The sequence below is a fragment of the Pristis pectinata genome, chromosome 22, assembly GCF_009764475.1.
Source record: "Pristis pectinata isolate sPriPec2 chromosome 22, sPriPec2.1.pri, whole genome shotgun sequence".
NCBI classification, from domain to species: domain Eukaryota; kingdom Metazoa; phylum Chordata; class Chondrichthyes; order Rhinopristiformes; family Pristidae; genus Pristis; species Pristis pectinata.
In genome coordinates this window covers 37694847-37721650 of record NC_067426.1, presented here as the reverse complement: position 1 = coordinate 37721650, position 26804 = coordinate 37694847, and the positions used below count along the sequence as shown (strand labels likewise).

General features: G+C 48.4%; 1 protein-coding gene and 1 non-coding gene across 2 annotated transcripts; both read left to right on the top strand.

Moving 5' to 3' along the window:
* The first annotated feature begins 5652 nt into the window (after window positions 1-5652).
* Window positions 5653-8967, top strand: LOC127581788 (mucosal pentraxin-like). Its single transcript, XM_052036490.1, has 3 exons — window positions 5653-5726; window positions 7166-7244; window positions 8443-8967. Exons 2-3 carry the CDS (start codon window positions 7178-7180, stop codon window positions 8769-8771), a joined length of 396 nt encoding a protein of 131 aa, XP_051892450.1. The 5' UTR covers window positions 5653-5726; window positions 7166-7177; the 3' UTR covers window positions 8772-8967.
* A 17766-nt stretch (window positions 8968-26733) lies between these two features.
* On the top strand, window positions 26734-26804 carry trnag-gcc (transfer RNA glycine (anticodon GCC)). Its single transcript has one exon. It is a non-coding gene; the product is annotated as a tRNA-Gly (tRNA).

The following is a 26804-nucleotide window of genomic DNA, read 5'->3' as shown; positions in this document are numbered from 1 at the left end:
TCAGGCACGGCAGACGGGGGCAGCGGTCAGCTAACGCCATTGCAGCGCCATTGCAGCGCCAGCGACACGGGTTCAATTCCCGCTGCTGTCTGTAAGGAGTTTGTACGTTCTCGGCGTGGCTCCGTGGGTTTGCTCCGGGTGCTCCGGTTTCCTCAAACACTGCAAAGACCAACGTGGTTAGGAAATGGTGGGCTTGATATGTTGGCACAGAAAGCGTGGCGGCACTTGCAGTCTTCCCCCAGAACACTCCACGTAAGATGCATTCCACTGTGTTTCGATGACCATGTGACCAATAAAGAAATCTTATCTTATCACTTCCTCTCTCTTTCCCCAACTCTCTCAGTTCCCTCCTCCCATTATTTCCCTCTCTGTCCAAACCCCCTCTATTCCTCTCTCTGTCCTCTCTCTACGCTCTCTCTCCCCTCTCACCCTCTCCTTCTTACCACACTCTCACTCTCACTCTCTCTCGCTTATCCCCTCTATCACCCCTGTCACACTTCTCACACAGCTCTCTCTCTCTCTCTCACCCTATCTCTCTTTCTCATCCTCTATCTCTCTCACCCCTTCTCACGAAATCCCCTCTCACTCTCTCCGACAACTCGCTCTCCCCCGCAAGATCTTCTCCCGACCCGTAATGGGGTCCCTTTGGTAGGGTTTGGGCAGTGTCGGTGAAATACTTGGCACAAGAACGTAGGGGATTAATTTGGGACAATGGAATGTTGATGACCGTGTTCGGGGAGGTTGAGATGAGACCGAGGCAGTTTGACGATGCCGCGGGACATGTGGAACAGGCACACGGATCCCACGGGACGAGACGGTTGATGACTCGAACAGCCTATCGTTTCACTTCTTCTCTTCCCAAAAATCCCCTTACAGCACTAATTCCCACCACGTCCACATCCTCAGTCCCCATCCCTATTTCCCTCTCGTCCTCCCCTCCCCACAGAGTCTGCTCAACTGCAGTGTCCCTCCAGCAGTGTTCGTGTTGCTGGAAAATTTTGAAGTGGTTTCAGAGGTGAGTGGGGACAGTGTGGGAGGGAGGTGGGTCGAGGAGGTCCTACCTGGCAGTGGGATGGAGAGTGAGTGTGGTAGTATGTGGAAACGAGGTGGGTGTGAGGGAGTCAGTGGGAGGCCAGGAGAGAGGGCGCGGAGAGTTTTAGGAGTCGGTGGGTTCTGGGAGGGAGGAGCAGGGATGTAGTGATTTGAAGGGTGGGCTTGGGGTGGATGGATGGGTGGTGTGACGACGAGTGCTGGAGGGAGGTGTGGAGTGGAGCGAGTGAGAGGGAGAGCGAACAGGGAGTGATGTGTCGGAAACAGTTGGAAGGACAGAGGAGAGGGGACAGTTGGGAGGAGGTGGAGGGAGTTGGTTGCATGGAGGAAGGAGTGGAATGAGGAGGGAGGAGTGGGAAATATTTGCTGGGGAAGGAGGTTATTGGGGAATTCGACACCTCGTCCCTCTTATTCTCCTCCTCTCCGCATCTACTTTCTCAAACACTCTCCACTTTCTCACCGGCTGAATCTCCGTCCCTCTCTCTCTCTCTCATCTATTTTACTCCCCTCTGTTTCTCTCCTTTCTCCCAGTTTCGCTCCTTTTCATTCCTTCTGCTGCATTTCTCTCTCCACCTCTCCCATCCACCCTCGTCGGCTACGGCCCTCCCACTCTCTCCCTCTCCCATTCCCACGTGAGGGATGCCGCAGAGACCTGCAAGGAGGAGAAGCAGACAGAATGAGCGGTATGGGCAGGGTTGGAGGAAGGGAAGGGTGAGTGATAGAGGAGGGAAAGATGGAGGGGAGTGTCGATGGAATGAATGGAAGGGAGGGGAATAAGTGAGGGTGGGCAGAGGAAGGAGGGAGAGGGAAGGAGGGGAAGGAAGGAAAGATGGAGGGAGAGGGAGGGGGAGATGGAGGATAAGGAGGAAAGTGAGGGCAGGGGAGCGAGAGGAGTGAGAGAGGGAATAGAAGAGGAGGGAGAGAGAGAAGGTGAATAGGGAGCGAGGGGAGCAGGGAGATTGGTGGAAGGAAGGGAAGGATTGACAGAGGGAGGGGAGAGGGAGGAAGGGGAAGGTACAAAGGGAGTGGGTAGAAGGAGGAAGCGGGAGGGAGATAGTGGAAAAAAGAGAAAAGTCGCAGTTGACGTTGCAGAATGCACATGTCTGCACAGGCGCAATGAAAAACTCACTTGCTGTCGCATCACAAGCACATCGCATCTGACACACATAACTCACCAGAAAAAAAATCACTTGAACATAATTCAGACACATATTTTCGAAGAAAGAACACAATTCCAACAAAGAAGCGCAAATTAAATTTTTGTGCAAAGCGGCCGTTGTGTTGTTGTACTGAGGTTGCGATTGGCATTGTGCCGGTTATTTCAAGAAGCGAATTGTTGAAGTTAAGCAGCTGTGAGGGAAAGATGTGCCGAGTGCGCGCGTTCCAACCCCTGTCAATAACTCGCTATCAGGGAGGTATTTAAAAATGAACCACTACTGCTCAGAGGGTGCAATGATTGGGGGAGTGACGGGGAGAGTCCACTGTCAGTGACCACTGGGGAATTGAGCCCATCGCCGCTGATCAACACCATCGCCACCCGGGACAACGAGCAAAGTCTAGACCCAGGGGTGCAGAGACACGCTGTGTCCGTGCAGCACATCCAGAGTAAGTATGGAGAACTCACTGCCAGAGAATGTGTGGGGGTGTGGTAGGGAGGAGGACGGAATGTTAGAGGGAGAGGGTGGGAATGAAGGAGATCTCTAGTGAGCAGGGAAGCAGAGGAGGTTAGGAGAGGGGGAGAGGGAGATAGAGAGTGAGGGAGGGAGGGAGGCAGAAAGGCAAGAGATACCGAGGTGGAGTAGGTAGGAGGGAAGGGGAGTGAGTTGGTGGGGTGGGTGAAGAGGTGGGAATTGTTGGGAGGGAGGGATGGGAGGGTATTTGTGGGGAGGGACCAGGGGTGGGAGTTAGGGTGGCGGTAGGACGGGAGGGAGTTCGTGAGGAGTGAGCGAGAGTTGGTCGGAGATTCCGTCTCTCGTCCTACTTATTCCCTCTCCTCTCCCCCAGTGCTTCATCACCCTCTCTACTTTCTCAACTGTTTTGTGCCTTATCACCCCTCACTATCCACCCTTCCCTCTCGTTTAACTCTCTTTTACCCCCCTCCTTCTCTGCCCTCACTCCCTATTTCTTTCTCTGTCCCCTTATCTGCTCCTTTCCACCATGTGTTTATCTCCCCTTCTCCCTTGCTCTCTCGGACTCGCCGGCCTCCCAAACCTCCTTCTCGATCCCAGATGAGTGGCTTACCGCAGAGACTTGGAAGGAGGGGCAGCGGAGGGAGGGAATGAAGGGATGAAGGGGCAGGGAGAGGGCGGGTGTCGGGGAAGAGTTGAGTAAAGGAGATGGGGAGGATGGTGGGAAGGGAGGGAAAGTTGGAGGGAAGGGAGCGGGAGGAGAGGGATGGAGGGGAGGGGAAGGAGGGAGGGGAGGTAGCGGAAGGAAGGAGGGAATGGAGTGGAAAGTGGAGAGATGGAGGGAGCGTGTGTGGGTAGAAAGGGAAGGGAGGGATTGAGAGGAGAAGAGTGAGAAATGTATCTACAGAGAGAGGGAGGGAGAAAGGGAGAGAGGGAGGGAGAAAAGGAAGGAGAGAGGAAGAGGTATGGGGAGGGAGGTGAGGAAGGGAAAGAGCGGGAAAGGACTGGAGGGAAGAAGGAAGAGGAAGGGAGAGAAAAGAGATAAAATTTGCAGTCGAGTTTATTGTCATCTGCACATGTGTGCACCGGTGCAATGAAACATTCACTTGCAGTCGCATCACAGGCGCAGAGACCTTGCAGTGTGAGTGCGGAGATCGAACTGCCAGAGAGTATATGGGGAGGAGGTGAGAGAGGGTAAGAGGGAGAAGGTGGGGGAGGAGGAGAGTGGGGAGTGAAAGGATATGTAGTGTGTAGTGAAGGATTGAGCGGAGGTAGTTGGTGGGGAGGCAGCAAGGGAGGGAGTTGACAGCGATGGAGGAGGAGGAGGTAAGTGCTGGCGATGGTGAAAGCTGAGGGAGCTGCTGGGCAGCGAGGAGGTAGAGAAAGTTGGGAAATTCCACCCCTCATCCCTCATATTCACCCTCAACCACCTCTACTTTCTGCCCCTCTCTAATTTCCCTGCCCTCACTCTCTGTCCCTCTCTCTCTTTCCCTCTCTTTTAATCGCCTCGTTCTTTGTAACCCCTTCTGGATTGTATGAATATAATGTTTTACCATTTGGAATGGTAGATGTAGAGAAACAGAGAGAGAGTACATACGAAATCCAAATGTTCCACGATGGAACCCAAACGACACTTCAGTGTTTACTCGGTAGTGACTTCCTCACCCCGAGACATTTCCGAATCGTGGTCGTCCACCTGTTTCCTTCTACAGGTCAGCAACAAAGTGAACTCCACCGGATTACTTCCAACTTCCGTACATGGATTTCAGTGGCAAACACAGTTATTTCTTTCTCTCTCCCTCTCTCTGCTCCCTTCCGCGATATTTCTATCTCCCTTCTCACTCTTTCCCTCTCCTCCGCTCCTGCTCTCCGACTCTCTCCCTCTCTCCCCAGGTCAAGGACGCCGCAGAGACCTGGAAGAAGCGGAAGCAGAGGGAAGGGGAAGAGGGAGGGGAAGGGGCAGGGCGGGTGGAGGGGAATGGTGAGTGAAGATGGAGGGTAAGATGGATAGGTGGGAGGTGAAAATGGAGGGGAAGGAGGGGAAGGAGGGAAGGGAGAAATGGAGGGAGTGATTGAGGGAGAGAGAGTAGGTGAGAGGGAGGAAAGGGACGAGGACGACGGAGAGAGGGGAGGGAGAAAGGGAGAAAGTGCGGGAGGGGACCTGAGGTCGAAAGGGAGGGAGGGAAGCTCGGAGAGAGGGTGGGGAGAGGTCGGAAGGGTAAGTGGAGGGAAGGGAAGGGGAGGGAGGGTGGAGAGGAAAACTGAAAGAAAAGTCGATGTCGGGTTTATTGCCAAATGCATATGTATGCACCGGTGCAATGAAAAAATCACAGTCATATCACAGGCATCGGAGACACAACATTCCCTAGTAAAGAAAAATCAATATAAACATAAATTGGACACTTTTTACAGGAAAACACAATTAGAACAAAAAAGTCTACTTTACTGTAAAGTGATAATTGAGTTGCTCTCCTGAGGCAGTGATTGTGTTGTCCCGGTTGGTTCAGGAAACAAATGGTTGAAGGGAGGCAGCTGTTCTTGAACCTGGCGGTGTGGGACTTGAGGCTTCTGTACCTCCTGCCCGTTGGTTGCTGTGAGAAGATCGCATGGCACTTTCTGGAGGGAGTGCCTCCTGTAGATGCTACCGATGGTGGGGAGGGATGTGCCCGTGATGAATTACGCCGTGCACCGCTCTGTGCCGGTTACTACCTGCCCACGCATTGGAATTACTGCATCAGACAGTGATGCAATCAGTCAGTATTTTTCCAATACGGAGGAGAAGTGGGAAGGGGAAGGTATACAAAGTATCCAAATTCCAACCCTTGTCAGTGACCTGGTATTATGGAGATTGAGGCGACCAGTTTAATATTTAACCACCACTGCCCAGCCGGCGCAGTGATTGGGGGAGGGATGGGGAGGGTGCACAGTCAGTGACTACTGGGTCAGTGGCTCCATCCCGGTTGATCTACACGATCCCCACTCAAGACAGAGAGCAGAGGCCGTACCCAGGGGTGCAGAGACACCCTGTGCCGGCGCAGCACTTCAAGAGTGAGTACGGAGATAACTGCCGATGGAAACAGTCAGAAAATGTATAGGGGAGTGTAAGGGAGGAGGAAGTACGTTTGGAGTGAGATAACACTTGCGGATGAGAGGGAGAGAGAAGAGTGAGGAAGTTGGGGGTGGTGGGGGGGAAGGGAGGGTGGGGGGAGGGAGGGAGGGAGGGTGAGGGGTAGTGAGGTTTGGAGGGAGAGGGATTGAGTGGGTCGGGAGGCAGGAGGATTGAGACGAGAGAGGGTGAGGAAGATAGAGCTGGGAAATCGGGATGGAGAAAGTGAGAGAGTGAAATTGGGAGAGATCGAGAAAGGAGAATATGGATAGAGTGGGAGAGAGAGGATAAAAAGAGAGGGGATCGAGAGCGGGCTCAAAATAGAAGGGAGTGGGAGAGAATGGAAGGAGAGTGAGAGGGGAAAGGGAGGGCAGGAGAGTGATGAGAGAGATGTGGATGTAGATGGAGATGTAAGATATCGGGAGAGAGGTAGAACGAGAAGAAGGGAAACAAAGGGAGAGAGAAGGAAAGAAGGGGACAGGGAGACAGGGAGAGAGAACAAACGAGGGGAGAGGGAGAGCATTGTAGACGGAGGCGAGGGACAGGGAGGGGTGAGGGTGGGAGAGAGGGTGGAGAGAGGAGGGAATGAGGGGGAGGGAGAGAGAGGGGAGAAAGGTTGAGACAGAGAGACAGAGGGATTAAGCCGGAGAGGCAGAGGGGAAGAGAGCGAGTGTGTGTGTGTGTCAGTGAGAGTGAGTACACACAGGGGTAAGTGTTTTCTTACAGAGACAGTGGGTGCGTGGATTTCGGTGTTTACAAAGATCAAAAGACACAGGAAATGAACTAGTTCATACGTCCCATCGGGTCTGCTCCGTCATTCGTTCATGGTTGAAGTATTATTCCCTCTGAACCACTCTCCTCCATTCTGCGGGAAAAATAAAAGGGGATATCATGGATCGAGAGAGACGGAGAGGGGTGGAGGGGAGGGAGAGCGAGGGGTAGACTGGGGACAGGAAAAAGGGGGTGATGTAGTGGGAGAGAAAGGGAGAGAGGGAGAGGGTACTGAGGAAATGGTGCAGAGGGGGCATGGAGCGAGGGGGACGACGGGAGAGGGGGAGGGGGAGAGTGAGACAGCGGGGGGAGAGAAGAGGGAAGAGGTACGGAAAGGAGGCGGGCAGAGGGGTGTGGAAGGCAGAGGGTTAGTGTTGAGAGATTTAATGAGGGGGAGGGGGTTGGATGGGAGAGGGGCCAAAAGGAGAGATGGACAGAGGGTTGAGAAGGAGCGAAGGCGGAGATAGGGCGGCGGAAAGAGCGGTGCAGGAGAGTGGTATGAAACAGGGGAGAGAGAGAGTGAGAGAGAGAGCAGGATGAGCCGCTGGGGGTGGGAGGGAGGAAGTTGCGGAGGTCGACTCAGATTTACACCCTTCCTGGTTATCTACAGGAAGAAGGCAAGATGTACAGACTGATCACCACCCTCGCCCTCCTGGTGGGCGTCCACCCCACCTCAGCCGTCAGCGGAGGTAAGTGCTCGACCCTCTACCTCCATCTCTCTCCTCACCCCAAATACCTCTCCCTCCCGGTGTAGCTCTACGTTCACCCAGAACATTCCCACCGCTAGATGGAAGGATGCGGCGGCCAACGGGGTCTAGAAAAGGTGCGACTGGGAGGGGGCTGTCTCTTCCCCTCGGCGCCTTGATCCCTGAGCGAGTTCTGATACTAACCCCAACCCCCCGTGGGTCACATGGTAGCTTCATATACGGTGGGAGGGAGGGGGCACTGCCGAGTGTGGGATCCTTGTGTGGACTGTGCCTGGAGGCATGATTGGGGTGGGAGCCGAGGTCGACGGTTGTTTGGGGCGTATGACGTTGGTGGTTTTGCCGAGAATCTCCAGGGGAGTCGACGAGCTGGGGAATGGCATTGCATAGGTAGATCCCAAGTTATCACGGTCTCTTGGAGGTGGTGGAAAGGGGAGAGAGGGGGTTTTGGCCGTGTGTGTGTGTGTGTGTGTGTGTGTGTGTGTGTGTGTGTGTGTGTGTGTGTGTGGGTGGGTGGGTGGGTGTGTGTGTGGGTGTGTCTGTCTGTCTGTCTGTCTGTCTGTCTCATTCCCTCCCTCTCTCTCCTCTTCCTCCCTTTCCTTCCCTCTCCATGTCTCTATCTCTCTCTCCCCCCCTCTCTACCTCCTCTAACGCCCGACACTCCCTTCCTCCCACCCCAGATATATTCTCTTTCTCCTGGCCATCGGAAAGAAGATTAAAAATCCTGAAAGCACGATCCACCGGGCTGAAGGACAGATTCTACCCCGCTGTTATAAGATGATTGAACGGTTCCCTTGTACGATAAGATGGACACTTGACATCAAAATATTTCTGACTTTGCACCTTATTTTCTGCCTGCAATGCACTTTCTCTGTCGCTCAAACACTTTATTCTGCATTCTGTTATTGCTTTTCCCTCACACTCCTTCAATGTACTGATGTGGTTGAATGATCTCTCTGGATGGTATGCAAAACAACGTTGTTCGCTGTACCTCGGTTCATGTGACAATAATAAACCAATTTACGATTTATCTTCCACTCCCTCCCTCCTCCTTCTCCCTCCCCACACATTCCTTTCTATCATTTCTCCCTCCCTTTCTCCATTCCCTCAATAATTTCTCCTTAACTTCTGTCTCTCCCTCTTGCACTGTCTCCCCTCTCACTCTCCCCCTCCATCTCTCCAGGACTCCGAGGCAAGTCCCTTATCTTCTCTCAGCCGTCCTCCACCTCCTACGTGAGGCTGCTGCCGCGCCGTTTCCCCGAATTGAGGGCCTTCACTCTGTGCCTGCGCTCGGCCACCGGGTTGACACGGAACCACGCCCTGTTCTCTTACGCCACGCCCGACAACGCCAACCAGCTGCTCTTCTGGGTGCTGGGACCACAGAAATTCCAGCTGGAGCTGGCGGCCCAGAAGATCCCCTTCGATCTGCCGGAGCCGGGTTCGCTACTCCGTCACCTCTGCGTCAGCTGGGAGTCGGAGACGGGACGGGTTACCCTGTGGGCAGACGGCTAGCGGAGCCTGGTGAAGACGGCCCGGTAGGGGCAGAAGGTGACGGGTGGTGGGGTGGTCAACCTGGGGCAGGAGCAGGACCTGGTGGCGGGTGGCTTTGACGCGGAGCAGCCCTTCGTGGGCGAGCTGTCCCAGCTCAACCTGTGGGACCGGGTGCTGCGTCACAGGGAGGTCGGGAGATCAGCCGTGGCTGTGGGTGTCTCGGGGGAAATGTCATCGATTGGTCCACGGTGGTGTTCGAGAGAAGAGGGACGGTGGGGATTAGTGATATTTCGGAGTGTGATTTGTAAGGGGAGGAGTAGGGAGCAGTGGGTAGGGACTGAACAGGTGAATAAAGTGGAAGTGAACTGGAGTTAGAGTGTCAAAGAGTCTGTCAGCACATTCATACTGACTCTCTCACTCTCTGTCTCTCGCTCTGTCTTACTGCTTTCCTTCTCTCCCTTTCCCTCATTCACCCACCCACCACGTTCATTGTCTCATAACCCCACATCTGCCAGAAGATACAAACGCCTGAGAGCACGTGCCACTAGGCTCAAGGACAGCTTCTACCCCGCTGTTAGAAGTCTTTGACTTTAAAGTGGAGACATATGCATAAGTACGCGTCTGCACAGGTGCAATGAAAAACTTTCTTGCAGCAGCATCACAGGCACATTGCACCAAATACACAACATTCACAATAGAAGCATAAATTAATCACAAATTAAGCATTTTTTTCAATAAAATACATTCAGAACAAATGAAAGTCTATTTTAGTGCGAAGTGGTCAGAGTGGTCATAGTGTTGTGAAACTGCAGAGATTCTGGTTGTGCTGGTTGGTTCATGAACTGAATGGTTGAAAAGATGTTGCTGTTGTTGAACCCGGTGGTGTGGGAATTCAGGTATCTGTACCTCCTGACTGAGGGTAGCTGCGTGAAGATGACGTGGCCCAGATCGTTTGGATCGTTGATGATGGATGTTGCCTTCTTGCGGTAGATCCTCCTGTAGCTACTGCCGATGGTGGGGACGTATGTGCCCACGAGACATTGGGCTGAGTCCACTCCTCTCTGCAGCTTCTTACGTTCCTGCGCATTCAAATCTCCGTACCAGACAATGATGCAACCAGAGAGGACACTTCCAACAACACATTGAACAAATTTGGCAGACTGCTTGGTGACAAGCCGAACCTCCTGAACCTTCCAGGTTATTAAATACACTGGCGCGCCTTCCTTGTGATTGCACCGACTGTACCTGCTGGGCCCAGGACAGCTCATTCGATATGTTAATGCCCATGGATTTAAAGCTGTTGACTCTTTCCACCGTGAAATTCCCAATGTAGACTGGCGCATGTTCAGCCTCCTTTCCCCTTCCTGAAGTTAACAATCAGCTTTTTTGTTTTGCTAACGTTGAGAGAGAGGTTGTCGCTGGTGACCTATTTCACTCGGGTTAGCTGTGTCGTCTCCACCTGCGATTCGACCAACAACAGTGGCGTCATCAGCGAATTTGCTGCTGGTTCTGGAGGTGTGTTTATCCACACAGTCATGTGTGTAAAGAAAGTAGAGGAGGGCTAAGGCCATTGGAAGGAACACTATTACGATAGATGGAATCTTGACCTCCCAATCTACCTCGTCGTGGTCCTTGCACCTGACAAGAATATAAGCATATAAGAAATAGGAGCAGGAGAAGGCCACTTTGCCCATCTAGCCTGCTCGATCATTCAAAAAAATCATGGCTGATCTTGCCGAGGACTCAGCTCCACCTACCTGCATTTCCCCCATCACCCTTAATTCCCCTACTGTGCAAATACCTATTTAATTGTATCTTAAATATATTTAATGAGGTAGCCTTCACTGCTTCACTGGGCAGATAACTGCACAGATTTATTCCTCTCTGGGAAAGCATTTCATATAACATAGAACAGTACTGCAAAATACAGGTCCTTCGGACCACAATGTTGTGCCGACGAAGTTAACCCCTCCAACCTACAGAATGCCCATATCCCTCAATTTTCCTCTCATTCATGTACCCATAAAAGCCCCTCTTAAAAGCCCCCCAATGAATTTGCCTCCACCACCCTATCAGGCAACGCATTCCAGGCATCCGCCACTCTCTCAGTAAAAAAAAGTACCACCACTCACGTCTCTTCTGAACCTATCCCCTGTCACCTTCCTCCGCATCTATGTTCTGAATCTATTACCCCGAGTCTTGCGGCTATGTCCGCTCGTTATAGTGTCACTTACCAGTGGAAACAACTTCCCTGCCTCTATCTTATTTATCCATTTCAAAATGTTACACGTTTCTCATTCTTCTGAATTCAAGTGAGTATAATCACAGGCGAATCAATCGCTCCTCAATGCCCAGTCCCCTCATCTCCGAAAACAACCTGGTAAACCTCCTCTTCACAAGTTCTCAAGGAAGGAGACTAGAACTGCACACAATACTCCAGCTACGGCATCACCAATACCCTGTCCAGTTGTAGCATAACCTCCCTGCTCTTAAATTCAATCCCTCTGACAATACAGGAAAACATTCCATTTGCCTTCTTGATAGCTGTTGCACCTGAAAACCAACGTTTTTCGGTTCATGCATAAACACTTCCAGGTACCTCTGCACAACTGCATGTTGCAATCTTTCATATTTTGAATAAACATCTGATCTTATCTTCTATTTTCCTTCCAAAGTGGATGACCTTGCATTTTCCAACATTTTACTCCATTGCCAGACCCTAGCCCACTCACTTAACCTGTGTATATCTCTCTGCAGACTCTCCACGTCCTCTGAACAATTTGCTCTTCCACTCAATTTAGTGTCAACAGCAAACGTAGAGACGATGCACTCGGTCCCCTCTTCCATATCGTAAATGTATATCGTGAACAGTGGCGGGCCCAGCATAGACCCCTGTGGCACTCCGCTCACCATTGATGGCCAATCAGAGAAACACTCAATTATCCAAACTCTCTTCCTTCTTTTCGTTAACCAATCCTCCGTCCACTCTATACATTATCCCAACTCCATACATCCTGATCTTACAGATTCGTTTTATTTTGCGGCACCTTATCGAATGCTTTCTGGAAATCCAAAGATACAACATTGTTCCATTCTCCTCTGTCCACTTCGCTCGTTATATCATCAACTAAGTCCAGCAAATTTGTCAATCTTGAAATGCCATTCCTGATTCCATGTTGTGTCTGCCTGATGGATACATTTCTATCCAAATCTCTCGCTGTTTTATTTCCTTTATGTCTTGACCCGAACACAGACAGGAAGCTAACTGGCCAACAGACACCTGCCTTTTACCAACATCCTTTTTTTTAAAAAGTGTCCTGATATTAGCTGCACTCCAGTCCACCGGGTCCTTCCCAGAATCCAGTGCATTTTTGGTAAATTATCACAAACGCCTCTGCGCAACTTCTGCCATTTCTTTCCGGACCTGGGATGCATTCCATCAGGACCAGGGAAAAAATCGAGCTTTCGGCCCACATCAGTTCTCGGCACTACCTCTTTCGTGAAAGCGGTCGAGGTCCTTACCTCCCATTGCATCCATAACACCCCTCTTTGGCATGTCAGACGTGTCCTATTCCGTGAAGACCGACACAATGTTGTCGTTCAAAGTATCCTCTATTTTAGCATCACCCAATATTAATTCCCAATTTTCGTCTTCGAAGAGACCTACGTTCCCTTTAGCCATCCTTCCTGCGTTAAATAATTCTAAAAATACATCTACGATTTGTTTTTTATATTTTCTGCAGTTGACTTTTCTGATCTGTCTTCCCTTTCTTTATTGCTTGCTCAGTGGTTCTTTTTATTTTAGAAGGTTTCCCACTACTCCTGGCGACTTTCTTTGCATGAGCTTTGAGTTTGATGCCTTCCTTTATTTCCCCAGTTATCCAAGGCTGGCTGTCCCCTCCCTTCCTCTCCTTGCTTTTAACTAGAATATACTTTAGTTGAACACTGAAACATCTCTTTGAAAGTCTTCCACTCTTTCTTGACAGATCCACCAAATAGCCTGTGCTCCCAGTCTGCGCGAGTCAACTCCTCCCTCATTCCGTTTTAGTCTCCCTGGTTTTGGCGTAATACACTGGTTTTAGGTCGAACGATTGCAGCCTCCATTTGTATGAGAGATTCAGCAACACTATGATCACTCTTTCCAACAGGATCTCCAAATATTTCACCGGTAACTTTGCCCGTGTCATTGTACATGACCAGATCTAAGATAGCATGTTCCCTTGTTGGTTCACTAAAATGCTCGACAAGGAAGTTATCAAGGATGCATTCCATGAAGTCCTCCTCAAGACTGCTTCGAACAGATTGATTCGTCCAATCTCTGTGCAAGTTAGTCCCTCCATTCCAAGTTCCGTTCCATTCTTACATGCATCAGATATTCATTGGTTTAATACCTGTGCCACTGTAATATTATCATTTGGTGGTCTACAGAGAAATCCCACCAGTGATTTATTTCCCTTTACTATTCCTGATCTCGCACTAGATGGATTGAACATTCTGCTCCTTAGAACTATCGTCTGTCATTGTTGCCCTGATCTCCTCCTTAATTCCGAGGGCTACCCCACCTCCCTTACCTTCCTGCCAGTCCTTCCGTATTACCTGATACCCTTGGATATTTAATTCCCAATCATTTCCACCATGCAACCACGTTTCTGTTGTGGCCACGAAATCATACCCCGTTGTACTGATTTGTGCCGCAAGTTCACTGACCTTCTTTTGAATGCTACGGGCATTCAGGTTAAGTGCCCTTACACACATTGTCCTTTTAGAGTCTCGTAATATTTGTGTCTTTAGCATTTGAATTTTCTGTATTCCACGCTTGCTTTTCTCTTTCCTAACTTGCTTTGGTCTCTGAATTTCTTCCCTCTGTCCTTCTGCATGGATTCCCACCCCCTGCCATATAAGGTTAAATTGTCCCCAACGGCACCAGCAAACAATCCCACCCATACATTTATACCGGTCCTGTGGAGCTGTGGACCGTCCGGTTTGTACATGTCCCATCTCGACAAGAACCGGTTCCAGTGTCCCAGGAACCTTAAACCCTCCTTCCTGCACCACTGATCAAGCCACATATTGGTGTTAACTATTCTTCTGTTCCGTCACTGACTAACACGTGTCACAGACAGCAATCCTGACATTACTAACTATGAGCGTCCGCATTTTAATCTATCACCTAGCACACAAAATTCGGCTTCTAGGAACTTACCTCTTTTTTTCTACATCGTTGGTACATGCATACAACACGAGAACTGGCTATTCATCCTCCCCTTGCAGAATGCCCTGCAGCCTCTCCGAGACGTCCCTTACCCTTGCACACGGCAGGGAGCGCACCAACCCTTTATCCCTTTTGCAGCCACAGAAGCTCCTGACTATTCCCTTAACCATGGAATCCCCTACAACGATGGTTCTGCCACGTTTTTGCTTGCCCTCCGGTGCAGCAGAGCGACTTTATATTGTCTTCTGCTGCCATCTCCTGATGAGCCATCTCGCCCAGCAGTATCCAAAGCGGCTTATCTGTTCTGGAGGGAGATGCACGCAGGGGACTCCTGCACTACCGTCCTGACATTGCTTTGCCTGTTGGACAGCCATTCCTTGTCTTCCCTAGATTTGCGTGGTGACCAACTCAACAAACGTGTTATCCACAACATTTACAGTATTGTCGATGCCTCAAAGTGAATCCATGCGATTGAGTAACGAAGAGAACGGGTTTCCTCTGGTCATTGAGCCGGCGACAAAATGATGTGAACAAGATGCCTGAACCAACAGCGATGGGGCGCGTTCTCTTTCCTCCATGTGTTGGCCGATCCTTCCCAACGTTATGTTGGAGAATATTTCAAATATTGAGTTAATTCTTGACCATTGTAACCACCGGGTAACTACTTTCAGCAGATCGCCACGTTATCTGCGTAACTACCACTACAAAATGACGTGCTTTCCACCGAAGGAAAAGAATATTATCAAGGACACAACAGACCCTGGAAGATATCGACTTTAAATAAAGTAACAAACTCTGACCACCGAGCCACCCAGATCACAGTCCCGAGCTGTCGATTATACAGAAACAGTATCTGCATGAAGACTCCGTGTCCTGCGCAAAAGAAAACAGACATATTCAAATTACGGCAAAAACTGCAAAAATGCCGGGTGATCCGCTCAGTTCCTGCAGCATCATGTTCTTTCCTTCCAGATTGCAGCAGACTCCAGTCTCTTGAGTCTCCCTGGTAGAACTGTTGTGGCGGGATATACACGGTCGGCCATGAATTTATTCACTGTGAGAGGAAGAAGATAAGATCTCCTGGAAATGGACAAAGTTCCGAAAGGTCTCGGCAAGTTATATGCAGGCAGGACTTGTCGCGTGACTGAGGATACTTCATCAGGGACAGCATTTTGTGAATCAGGGGCACTCTGTTCATGACCGAGATGAGGAGACGTTTCTTCTCTCGGTGGCCGATGGATCTGTGGAATACTCTGTACAGTAAGCTGTGGAGACCACTATGCTGAACATATTTCAATAGTTGGTAGCATATTATTGTCTGAAAAAGGCATCAATGAGTATGACGAGTGAGTTGTGACATGGTGTACAGACTGAGGATTCACCTGGGCCACAATGAATAGTGGAGCCGGCTGAAAGTTCCTGTTAATCCTGGTGAACTTTGAATATGTCTGCCAGCCTCACTGTCTGCTCAAATGGGGATTATGTTCAGTGAACGTGTACATTTATCTTTGTGTCTACGCCCCTGCAGAGGGTCAGTGGGAGTCCACATGTTTATTTCGTCCAGTTTTTACTTGCCTGTGAGTTTTTTTCTAACGTTGGTTTTCCGTTCCAATGACATCAGCACCACTCAGGGCAAGTCTTACACAAGTCCGGAAAACCCATTAAACATTTAACCACCCCAATTAAATAGTAAGGGAAATTGAATTCATAAAGCTAACCCCGTTTCATTGTCACCGTTATTTATTGTCTGCCCCTGAACCCTTCATAAGTTCCTTAACCTGTTTAGAGCCTAACATCCTGCATATAATCGAATGTGTTTACATTTTTGCGAGTTGAGCGAAGGAGGTGGAAACCCGTTGAACCGAATTGGCACAACGGCAGAAGCGGATTGTTCACAGAATAATGGAACCGCGCTTGCATCTGTTTAACGTGTTACAGTGATGTCGGCAGAGGACTGAAGACCTGCATTTTTGACTGAAATGGATGGGGATGGGTTCAATATATGATTTCATTATTCAAGGGTTTTCATTTTAAGACATTATTCAGCGTTAGTGAATGTATATCATGGAGCAGAAACGTAATTGTGAAAGATGCTGACGATCTGCTCAGATGAGTGGAAGTAATATTAAATCTTCGGAATTTTTGTCGGTCCCACGGGAACGGACTCTCTTATCTACAAGAAGCCTGCCTCTGCAACGCGCAGGCAGTTGGATTTCAGCACCAAGCACCGGGTTACTCCATCACTTCTCCGACAGGATGGCAGAACTTCGTCTCTTCAAACTGTGTCCCGCGCTGGAACCCGTTTTCCAGACAGAAGCGATTTTCTATCCCATCATAGCAGCCGTTGGAAAATCCAGGTCAGTGATTAAATCCAATTCTGAATGTTTCCGATCGGACAGTAACTGCGTTCCTGCTCTTATCATGGCAACAGCTTCATTCATTTTATATTGCAGCCCTCCATCCATTGAAAGGGAGAATTAGCAGTTGCTGTTTCTTCCTGAACCACCGTTTTCCGAAAGGGAAGATTTTTTTTTAACTTTTAAGTGCAAAATGATCCAGATGATTTTGTTGGTTTAACTTTTGTCTAACTTGCCGATTCAGACTGAAATTCCCCGAGCCGAATAAAGGTCACTTTATTGTTTCCATGCAACAACTCATTCCCTCCGCCTTTCCGGTTGCTTTTGCTCAGAATCACCTTCCCCCATCTGTGAAATGCCTGGTTTCCCTTTGCCGAGTACAGACACGGACCCGGCCGTTCGCTACCTGCACACACACCTGAGATTCTGGACAGTCAGGAGTGTAATTTTTCATTGTCTTATCGAGAAGTGCAGGAGATTAATCCTGGTCCTCCAAAACCCCGCCGCTGGAAAGCCAGGAAGAAACACCAATTTCCAGCCTGATTACTTCAGCTGAAGGATTAACGTGCTCTTTTCGTATTCCGCCTTCCAAGCGGTGGGAGACAACTTTCGACTGCAACATCCGTTCCTTCAGCGAAACTGTTGCGACATGGAATCCATTACACCGAACGTTCGATTAAAGGAAGGCACAGCCTTCCTGTGAAACTGCCCTGACATTGTCAGTGTCTCCGAAATCACATTCACTTTCTGACGTGTTTCCCTCAATCCGTCCCTGCTCTCGGCATGGGCTAAATGCCAGGGTTTTTCACTTCACTTCATACGAATTCGTCAATAAGATGATCAAGTTTGTGCAGCGTGACACCAGACCTCCCGCTCTCAAACATTCTGTTCGCCATGTTAAAGCACTGCTCTTTGTAAATATATTTTTTAAATAAATCCCATCACTTTCGCCGCAGTCTAAGAATATTCTAGTTGCATTCGTCTGCGTTTCTCACTGACTTCTCAGCTCCTCTTCCGACACGAATCTCTCAAACCACTTAGATCTTTTCATTTTCGGACATAGCCATGAACAGAATCGAACGGATCCACTCTCTGTCTGTGAAAACGATTCGATCGCTCACAGTCCATTGCCCTCTGCTCAGTCTTTTCAATATTGGCAACAACTGCATCTGTTGAAGGTTTTCTTTCTCTTTCTAGTGGCTTTTCAGGAAGTGAATCGTTCCGAATTTTCGCTTTGAAGATGTTTGGGTCAGTGATTTGTTTTATTGGAGCAGAGGGCGGTTTCCCTAGGGCGGCTCCATGACGAGGGGACAACAAAACTGAATAAGCGCAGGATTAGGGTGTAATTGCGTGTGCGTACTTTGACCAACGTGGATGTCTCTGTGCTGTATGGTTCTATCTCAGTCTCTGTGACTGTTCATCGATCAAGCGATATCTCCTGCCTGAGCCATCCGTTAACCAGAACAAATTCTTTCTGTTCACCTGTCCAACCCCACCATGACCACGTGACTCTCTGTTAAAATCTCCCCCACTACTTTGTTCGAAAGTCAGTCACCCCATTTTATCCCAGATTTAAGTTCAGCCGAAACCCGTCTTTCATGAAGACATGTTGTTACTATTTATCAGAAAGCTCTTCAGGAACTGCTGATGGCTGCTGATGTGTTGTCAACGCGAATGATGCAATTGCCTATTTGTGACTTAATCCTCGTCTTAGAAACACTGCAACCTCCTCCACACTCCTCCGCCATTTCTGAATCCAACTATTGCCCATGCTTTGCTACGTCCACTCTCGCGTTATACAGAGACAGTAACCGATGTGCAACTCTAACGAGAAAACCCTGTTGCCTCGGCACTTACACACACCACGCTCTCTCATTTTATCTGCGTTTCATAGCTTCAGCTCACTTCCGTTCACATTGTATTCGCCATTTCCTTGCCCATTCTTCCACTATCTGCTGATGTGTGACTGTTCCCTCGAGGTTGACCACAACTGTAATTCTCTGCCATCCACAGAATGTTATACTTAACAGATGCACACCCAAACCCGAAATAGCAACATGCGTGGAAAATATATTTTGGGAAGATATGCTTCCTGGGGACATCTCCCCCTCCACTCCCAGGAAAAGTTCTCCTATTACGCGACACACCACCTCGTGTCCATTGTCCAACTTCGTATCAATATCGTCACTGTATCATTCAATCCATTGCTTCCACTTTGCCGAAACAATAATGTGTGTGCGCTTTAATCAAGCAGTTGCTATCAAGTACACTAGGCCAAGTACAATGCCTATTGTTTATCAGACTCCCTTATCTTAAAACTAATTACCAGGTCAGTGAGACATGATTTGCGGACAGACTATCCGATTTGCCTTTTATCAACTCACACTCCTCGGGCTTATTAAAATCTACTTCATTATTAATTCCAGTAGTTCCTTCACCGGCGAGGTAAGTCTTACCAATATAACGGTCCCGAATGTCTGAATACACCGGCATGAACAGCGGTTCCACTTTTCACATAACCAGTCCTTTTATTGTATCACTTGAGAAGGGGGGATTGGAAGACTGCAATGTTACGATCATGCATAGAGCCGAGGTTGGTGCTCTGGAGTCCACTGTGTGACGTCTGCATATCCTCACCCTCACACCATCAGACATTGACATTGGCCACTCGTGATTTAAACTAATTTATTTTCTATGAGCGGCAACACTTCAGCACAATGAAACCCTGACAGTTTATTTTCTGGAGAAGTTTGGATGATAGGCGCAAAGCTTAGTTCCTCGGCAGATTATTATGAAGATCTATGAAATCACCAGAAACAGGTCAACAGAAAGAAGAGAGGTCGCTCCATTTATGTCTGTTTCTGCTAAATGTAATCTTCAAAACGATCTAATGATTACACGGGAAATCCCGCTCTTTATTTCTGAGTATTGTTTTCGAACATAAATTTTGAGTTTCTGTTCATTCGTGACGTTTTTGAGATAAAAGCAGGAGAATTTGAGCTGCAATTTTCTGCAGTTAAGTACCGGTGTGGTCAACCCAGCAAAGTGAAGTCCCAAGAGGAAGCCCTTAATATATTCATTTCGCAATGTTTTATTTTTCAATGTAGCATTTTAAGTAAGATTAGGTGTTCAGTAAGAAGCTCCCCTTCGCGAAAGTCATGGAGTCAGAGAGTTAAACGCCAAGAAAACTGGTTCTTGCATCCAAATTGTCCATGCGGACCAAAGTGCCCATCTGACCTCGACCCTCTTGCCTGCATCTGTCCCATATCTAACGAACCCTCTCCTGTCCAATAAAATTCCTGAGTGTCCTTGAAACATTGTGGTTGTACACGGCTCCACCACTTCGTCTGGCAATTCTTCCAGATACCCACCACTATGTGTGACAAATTTGGACTTCGGGTCTCCGTTGAATCTTTTCCCTCTCACCTTAGACCTTTGCACTGTAGTTTTGGACTCTCCTACCCTGGGAAAAGACTGTGACCATTCACTTGATCCATGACCTTCGTGACTTTATATACATCTTAAATTTCAGCCCTCAGCCTCCGACACCCCAGGGGAAAGATCTTTTACTGTCTCTGCTTACCTCAATGCTAAATTCTCATCTGAGAGTGAAGGCGTGAATTGGCACTGCGTCACTGCCTTCAGAAATGTATGTTGACTGGTGAATCTTTTTTTCTGATTCTTCCCCTATCACAGCGAACTTGCTGACGATTGTGATCCTGTCCTGGGGAAAGTGCGGTCTCTCCAGGTGTGTGTCTCGCTACCTCGTGGCCATGGCGGCGGCAGATCTGTTGGTCGTGGTCATTGATGTGATACCGTTCCGTATTAATGATTTACATGTCATAACAAGATTCCTTTACATTACCCAGGTGTGCTCAGTCCATAAGGCCCTGAATCATGCAGCCACCGACATTTCCGTGTGGTTGACACTGTCTTTCACATTTGATCGATTTGAGATGATTTGTTCAAACAAGTTGCGGACCAGATATTGCACCGAGAAAACTGCAGCCAGCGTGATATCTACTGTACGTCCACTGTTCCTTTCTAAAAACATCCCGTGGTACTTTGCATTTGATCCCATATTTATTGAAAACAAGTGGGGTTGCATTGGAAAATTTGATTTCTACACTGTACCCTCATGGATAGCATTCCGCTGGATTCACTGCTGTCTGACCCCTCCCTTCCCAATGTTCTGCATATCTATGCTCAATGCTCTGACTGTGGGACACAGTTTAGCGTCCAGTAGTGTCCGCAGCAATCTCCGAGGCAAGAAGAATGATGCAAATCGCAATGATGCCGAGATGGAAAACAGAAGGAAATCCATCATCTTGCTCTTTGCGATATCCGGCAATTTCATGTTGCTTTGGATGTCGTATTTTGTATTTTTCCTCTGTGTGCAAATTATTAAACGCTATTATTCTACTGGTTTCTATGACCCGACGTTTATCGCGGATGAAACCAGCTACATGCTCCTTCTCCTTAGCTGCTGCACAAACACTTGCATTTATGCAGTGACTCCGTCTACGTTCAGACAGGAGATGATGAAAGGGATGGAATATCTGCGAGAATATTATTTGAATGGGTTAAAGAAAAGAAATAATGTTGGAATTCAGGGCGTTGGATGCAGAAGTTTTTCATCTCTCTTTACACCTGGGACAAGTCGTTTTCCCGTCTCTTTCAGACATTTCAGACAACGGGAAACCTCGGGAATCTCCTGCCATATTTTGAATCATTGAACCAGATCGACTGTTTAGCCTTCGTTAGCTGCTGAGAGTCCGGTTGGTCACGGAGCTGAATCATCAACTGACACACAAGTGCATTTGAAAGCCGTGTTTTCAGCGTCATAATCAGGATTATTATCACTGACACATGTCGAAACATTTATTGTTTTGCGGCAGCAGTACAGTGCAACACATAAAAATTACTTTCAGTTGCAAAACTAAACAAATAGTGCAAAAGAGGAATAGCGAATTCATGGGTCCATTAATCATTCAGAAATCTGATGGCGGAGGAGAAGAAGCTGTTCCTGAATCGTTGAGTGTGGGTCTTCGGGCTCCTGTACCTCCGCCCCAATGATAATAAAGGGAAGAGGGCGTGTCCCAGATGGAGAAGGTCCTTCATGATGGATGTCGCCTCTCAGATTCACAAGAAATTACAATGTTGTGTTTTCGTTCACGGCAAGTTATTGGAAGAACTCTGCGACAGTGCGAATGGAAAGACCTATTGCCTTTAGAAAAAATGGGGTTGGAAATATGCACAAGTTTGCTTCAGCAAAATATTGATTATGGTGAAGATAACTATAGCCTTCACCTTCTGTTCTCCGCCAGCAATGACGCCATCGGCCGCCATCCTGTGGTCATTTGTTTTGAAATACTGGTAATTGTGTTTTGTCGTCGCGAATTCACTCGTATCTACGGACTATGGTTCCAGCCGCCTACCAACGTCGAGATCTGCTGGTCTCAGCGACAAACGTTTCTGTCTTGAACATTATAACGATAATTTTAATGGAAAGTGTATGGGAGGTGTCTATCAACGCTGGCGTTACCAATTGCGAGAACGCAGAATGTTCATTTGAAAGTGGTTCTTCCTGTGGAGAATCCTCCGGACAGAAATATGACCTGCGATATTTCCAGTGACGCGTCTCCTGACCACTGCCTTTCGCAATGGTCAGCGTCTTTAAACAGTCCGGTCAAAGCCGTTCCAAATTTATTTTCTTTTGCGAAGGATGGCCGTAGCTGCAGACTGATATCCCGCTAGTCCAGATCTCTGGTATGAAATAGTCCAGATTCTGCTACGCCTGGAGTGTACATGTTTCGTTACCCAGCTGCAAACACACTGTGTGATCGAATATTGAGGTGGGTAAATCCCCAGGATATGATGGTGATTCAGAGAGGCAAATGAGTAGGTTTCTTAATCCTTGGCAGATATTTTTGTCTGCACTTTAGACATCCCATAATACAGGGGAATAGTCGGTGATTTTGCTTTGTTGAAGAAGGACAACGGGGGAAACCAGAAAGTTGCAGGACGGCCAACCTGACATCAGAGGCAGGAAAATTATTGGTTGTTCGGGATAGGGTCTACACATAGCGGGAAAGCTATAGATTTATTTTAGACAGACAACGTGGATTTCTGCGGGCGAGCTCGTGTATTATAGAGGTGACTGGGTGTGATTGAGGGGGTGAAGTGGACGATCAATGAGGATAGGGCAGTGGGTGGTGTATATATCGACTTCACTGAAGCATTCGTCAAGGCCCAATTGGTGAGGCTGACCCAAAAGGTGAAGGCCATGGTGTGCACGGTGATTTACCAGATGAGATTTAACATTGTTTGTCCACAGAAGACAGAGGGCAGTGCGGAGCGGATTATCACTGATGAGGGGTGGGGAGTGGGAGTCTGTGACCAATGGTGTTCTGCAAGGATCAGAGCTGTGGCGTCCGCTGTATGTGTACAACGCATCTGTAGGCAAATATAGGCGGTCTGATCCGTCGGTTTGCAGACGACAGAAAACCGCGGTGGTGTGGCGAGTGAGTAAAGTGGTCAAATGATTCCGCAGGATCTATCCCACTTGAAATGTTGTCACATAAAGTGGCAGATGGCGTTCAGTCCGGATAAGTATGAAATGTTGCACTTTGGGAAGTCAAAAGCAAATGCTGAGATTTTGTCTCGAGTGATTTCGGCGAGATGGTGAGCTGTGGTTAGGGAAGGTAAGGAAAGACTTCGACTTACCTCTAGTCGATAGTTTTGAGATGACATTTAAGGTCGTCGTATGATCCTCCTGCAGGATGTGGGAGAAATGGGTCCCCTTCCTGTCGTTGCTGACTATACATGTTGTTGGTGTGTCCAGCTGCAGCTCCTGACTGACAGCGTGGTCGGACGTAACTGCACTTGGGCTCACTCAGGATAATCCGCGATGACGACAGCATCGTAGCCAGGAGCTTTCTCGAGGGGTTCACAACTAGTGTCAGGCAGAAAATGGTTGGGTGACCACCAGCAAATTCAGAGCGGGTAGGCAGAGCATGTACGATAGATACAACGGTGGTCATTCCCCTCATTATCACCTATATCTTTGTGGATACTGAAGGGGCGATGACCTTACAGGGAAGAGCAGCAGAAATTTAGTATGTAGCACATCGGCTGATTCTCATGGACAACACCGGAGGATGGAGTCAAGGAGAGAGGTAGTGATAGGTGACTCTAACTTTCAACAACGCCCCACGACCACCCTCTGTCTCTTGCCAGCAAGTCCATTTTGCATACGATTGGCCAGCTCTCCCTGTCATTTATGTAAGCTAACCTTCCAGACCAGTCATCCATACGGATTGTTGTCAACGGCCAAGCTCATGTCCATGAGACGACGTCTACCACTCTGCTGTCGTCAATATTCCCTGATACCTCTTCAAAAATCTCAGTCGGGTGTATGAGATACGAGTTGCCCCACACAAAGCTGGTCGATCCTGTCTCTCAGAATCCCCTACAATAACCTTCCCACCACCGATGTCAGACTCACCGGCCTGTCTATCCGTCTCTTGTACTTCCAGCCCCTCTTTAATAAATACCCATCCTTCAATCATCCGGTGCCTCACCCGTGGTCAAAGAGAATGCAAAGATTTCTGACCGGACCGCTGCAATTGCTGTCCAGGCTTCCAAAATCTCGTCAGTTACACTTGATCAGGCCGAGGGGATGGTTCGACCTTAATGTGCCTTAAGACTGCCAGTAGCTCCTGTGTTGTAATGTAGACATGTTTCGATACATCACTCTTCATTTCCCCTAATTCCTTCACTCCCGACCTCACATTTAGCAACCAAGCACTCACCAGATGTTCCTTAACCCGCTGAGAGGATCTGCCAATCAACCTTTCCAAAGTAGGATTTCTATTTGTCGGCCCATCCGATCTTTTTCCATAACCGCTTTAACCTTCAACAATGTTCACTGTCGCCAAGCGCTCTCCCTCTGACGCTTTAGTCACTTGCCCAGTTTCATTTCACAGCAGACTATCGACTGTTGCCCACACCTCACACGTTTTTCGATCAAACTTTTCTGGGCACGTTCATAAATTTCTACCCATCCAAGTTGTTTGTTCTGTGGCAATATCAGCGAATATGCGGTAAATTTTAATCAGCTACTATTATAATCCTATATTTATTACAACTATATGTGATCACACCACATTTGTTACGCTAATTCCAACCAGCTGTTTGGGGCCCAAAAGTTCAATATCATCAAAGTGATCATCCCTTCTTATGACTCAGATCCACCCACACAGATTCACTGGAGTATCCCCCAAGAATATCCTCTCCAACACAGCAGTGATGTGAATCGTCATCAGAAAATCAACTTCCGTTCTTCTCTTACCTCCTCGCCTGTCGTGCCTGGAGCATCTGTCACCTGGAACATAGAACTGCCAGCGCTGCTGCTCCCTCAACTATGTAAACGTTAAGGCCACAATATCCCAGTCCCGTGTGCCAATGTTTGCCGTGATTTCATCTGCCTTACCGTCTGGTTTGTTGCATTAAAATAAATACAGTTTAGTCGTTCCGAGCTTCCACTCTGCCTGTCACCTCTGCCCCTAAACCGATCCCAATGGTCCAAGCACTTGAATCCTTCTCATTTACACTAGCACATCTGTCAGGAATGCATCCGCACTATCCTCATGGTCCTACCTTCACCAAGACGCTGGAGGCAACTCAGCAAGCCAAGCAGAATTTGAGGAGAAAAACAGACTTTCAATTATTCGGGTCAGCAAACTTCCTCAGGACTGTTCTGAAGAAGTGTCCTGAAGAAAGCTCCTGACCCATTAGCAGGACGTGCGAAATAAGATTGGTAACCGCTACTTTGAATGAATCTCCATCAGACAAATGGGAGTCATCGTAAAAGTGAAATACTGAGAGTTCAGTACCAACATACTCCTGTACGACTGAAATGTAAGGAAGTCTTGAACCTGGGATATCAAGGAACATCCAGAGTTTCATTAAACAAGGAGGCACATGGCCGGTATCGGGAACGGAAATCAGATGAGGCATTTCTGGCAGATGGCATCTGTAAAGGCGGGAAGGGGTGAATGAGTAAAAACCGGACAGCAAAGCGGTGGAACGAAACATCACTGGCAGACAACATTAAAGAATATCCCAGGTCAGTTTATTTGTATATTCCAGCAATATATTAACCAGGCAAGGGTTCGGTCCCATCAAGTACCAAATGGGAAATCTGTGTCTCTGCCCGAAGTATTGTGTCAGGTCGTAAATGAATATTTTTATTTTGTATTCAGTGAGGAGACAAACATTGTGCTTGCAGATTTCAGGACAGAGATCAAGGGTATTGCGGAGAGGGTTAACATTAAACAAATGGAATGTATTCGATGTCCCAGCAAGAATTGGGGTGATGAGTTACCCAAAACCTTATGAGGTGTATCGTACGCTGCTTTGGGAGGCAACGAATGAGATCGCTGGGACCACTATAGAAATGTATTGTTTAAACCTCGCCAGCCACAGGTGCGGTGCCGGATGACTGGAGTTCAGGAAATGTTATGCCTCCATTGAAAAAGGGCAGGCAGTGGCATGCCAGGGTTGGCCGCAACTACAGACTAAGTTTTTGAGAAGAAAATTAAGGGACACCAATAATCTGCACTTCGAGAGGGAAGGGCTGTTCAGGACAAGTCAGCATGGATTTGCTGTTGGGATGTCCTGTCTGGCGGAAGTTGTTCAGATTCTTGAAGAAGTAATTAACTGGATTGGTGAGGGAAATGCCTGTGACAGGCTGCTGGCCCTCAGTTGCCGAGACATAGAATATAAGAGCATGGGACTCATAGTACAAGAGGTGGCACTAAATATCCTTGTAGATTAAAGAAAACTATGGGTCAGTTTGTATTTACATTTCGTTATACAATGAAATGGACTTGAAGAGTAGAGCCCGTCAAGGACTAAAGGGGAAATCTGTGATTGATCCGAGGAAGTGCGAATACTTGGTGTTCCTCCAGGTATAGCTGTGAATACCCAGGACCCACTGAGATGTATCCCAGCTCACTGTGGGAGGCAGGCGACGAATTTGCTGCTGCCACGACAGAAAGATTGTTTTAAAATCTTCCTTGGCCACTGCTAAGGTGCCAGATATCTGGAGCTCAGGAAATGTCAGAGCTTTATCAACGAAAAGCAGAAGGGGCGGGGGGGGGGGCGGTTGGTGGGGTCAGGCAATGACAGGCCTCTAATTCTCAGGTTACAGATGAGGAAGTGATTGAGAACATCCGAGCGGCGGAAATAATCTGCACTGAGGTGGTCAAGGCGCGTTCAGGAAAAGTCAGCAATGATTTGCCGGAGAGAGGTCTTGCTTGACAATGATTCACATGCCTGAAGAACTCAGAAAATAGTTTGATGACTGCAGTGCTCTTCATGGAGACGACGTGGACGTCAACTATCACTTGCACTGGTGGTTCAGTGGTAGAATTCTCGCCTGCCACGCGGTAGGCCGGGGTTCGATTCCCGGCCAATGCA

Coding starts and splice junctions, on each gene's coding strand:
- LOC127581788 (XM_052036490.1), top strand. CDS start 7,178: ATGTACAGACTGATCACCACCCTCGCCCTCCTGGTGGGCGTCCACCCC. Junction 7,245..8,442: donor CACCTCAGCCGTCAGCGGAG/GTAAGTGCTCGA, acceptor CCATCTCTCCAG/GACTCCGAGGCAAGTCCCTT.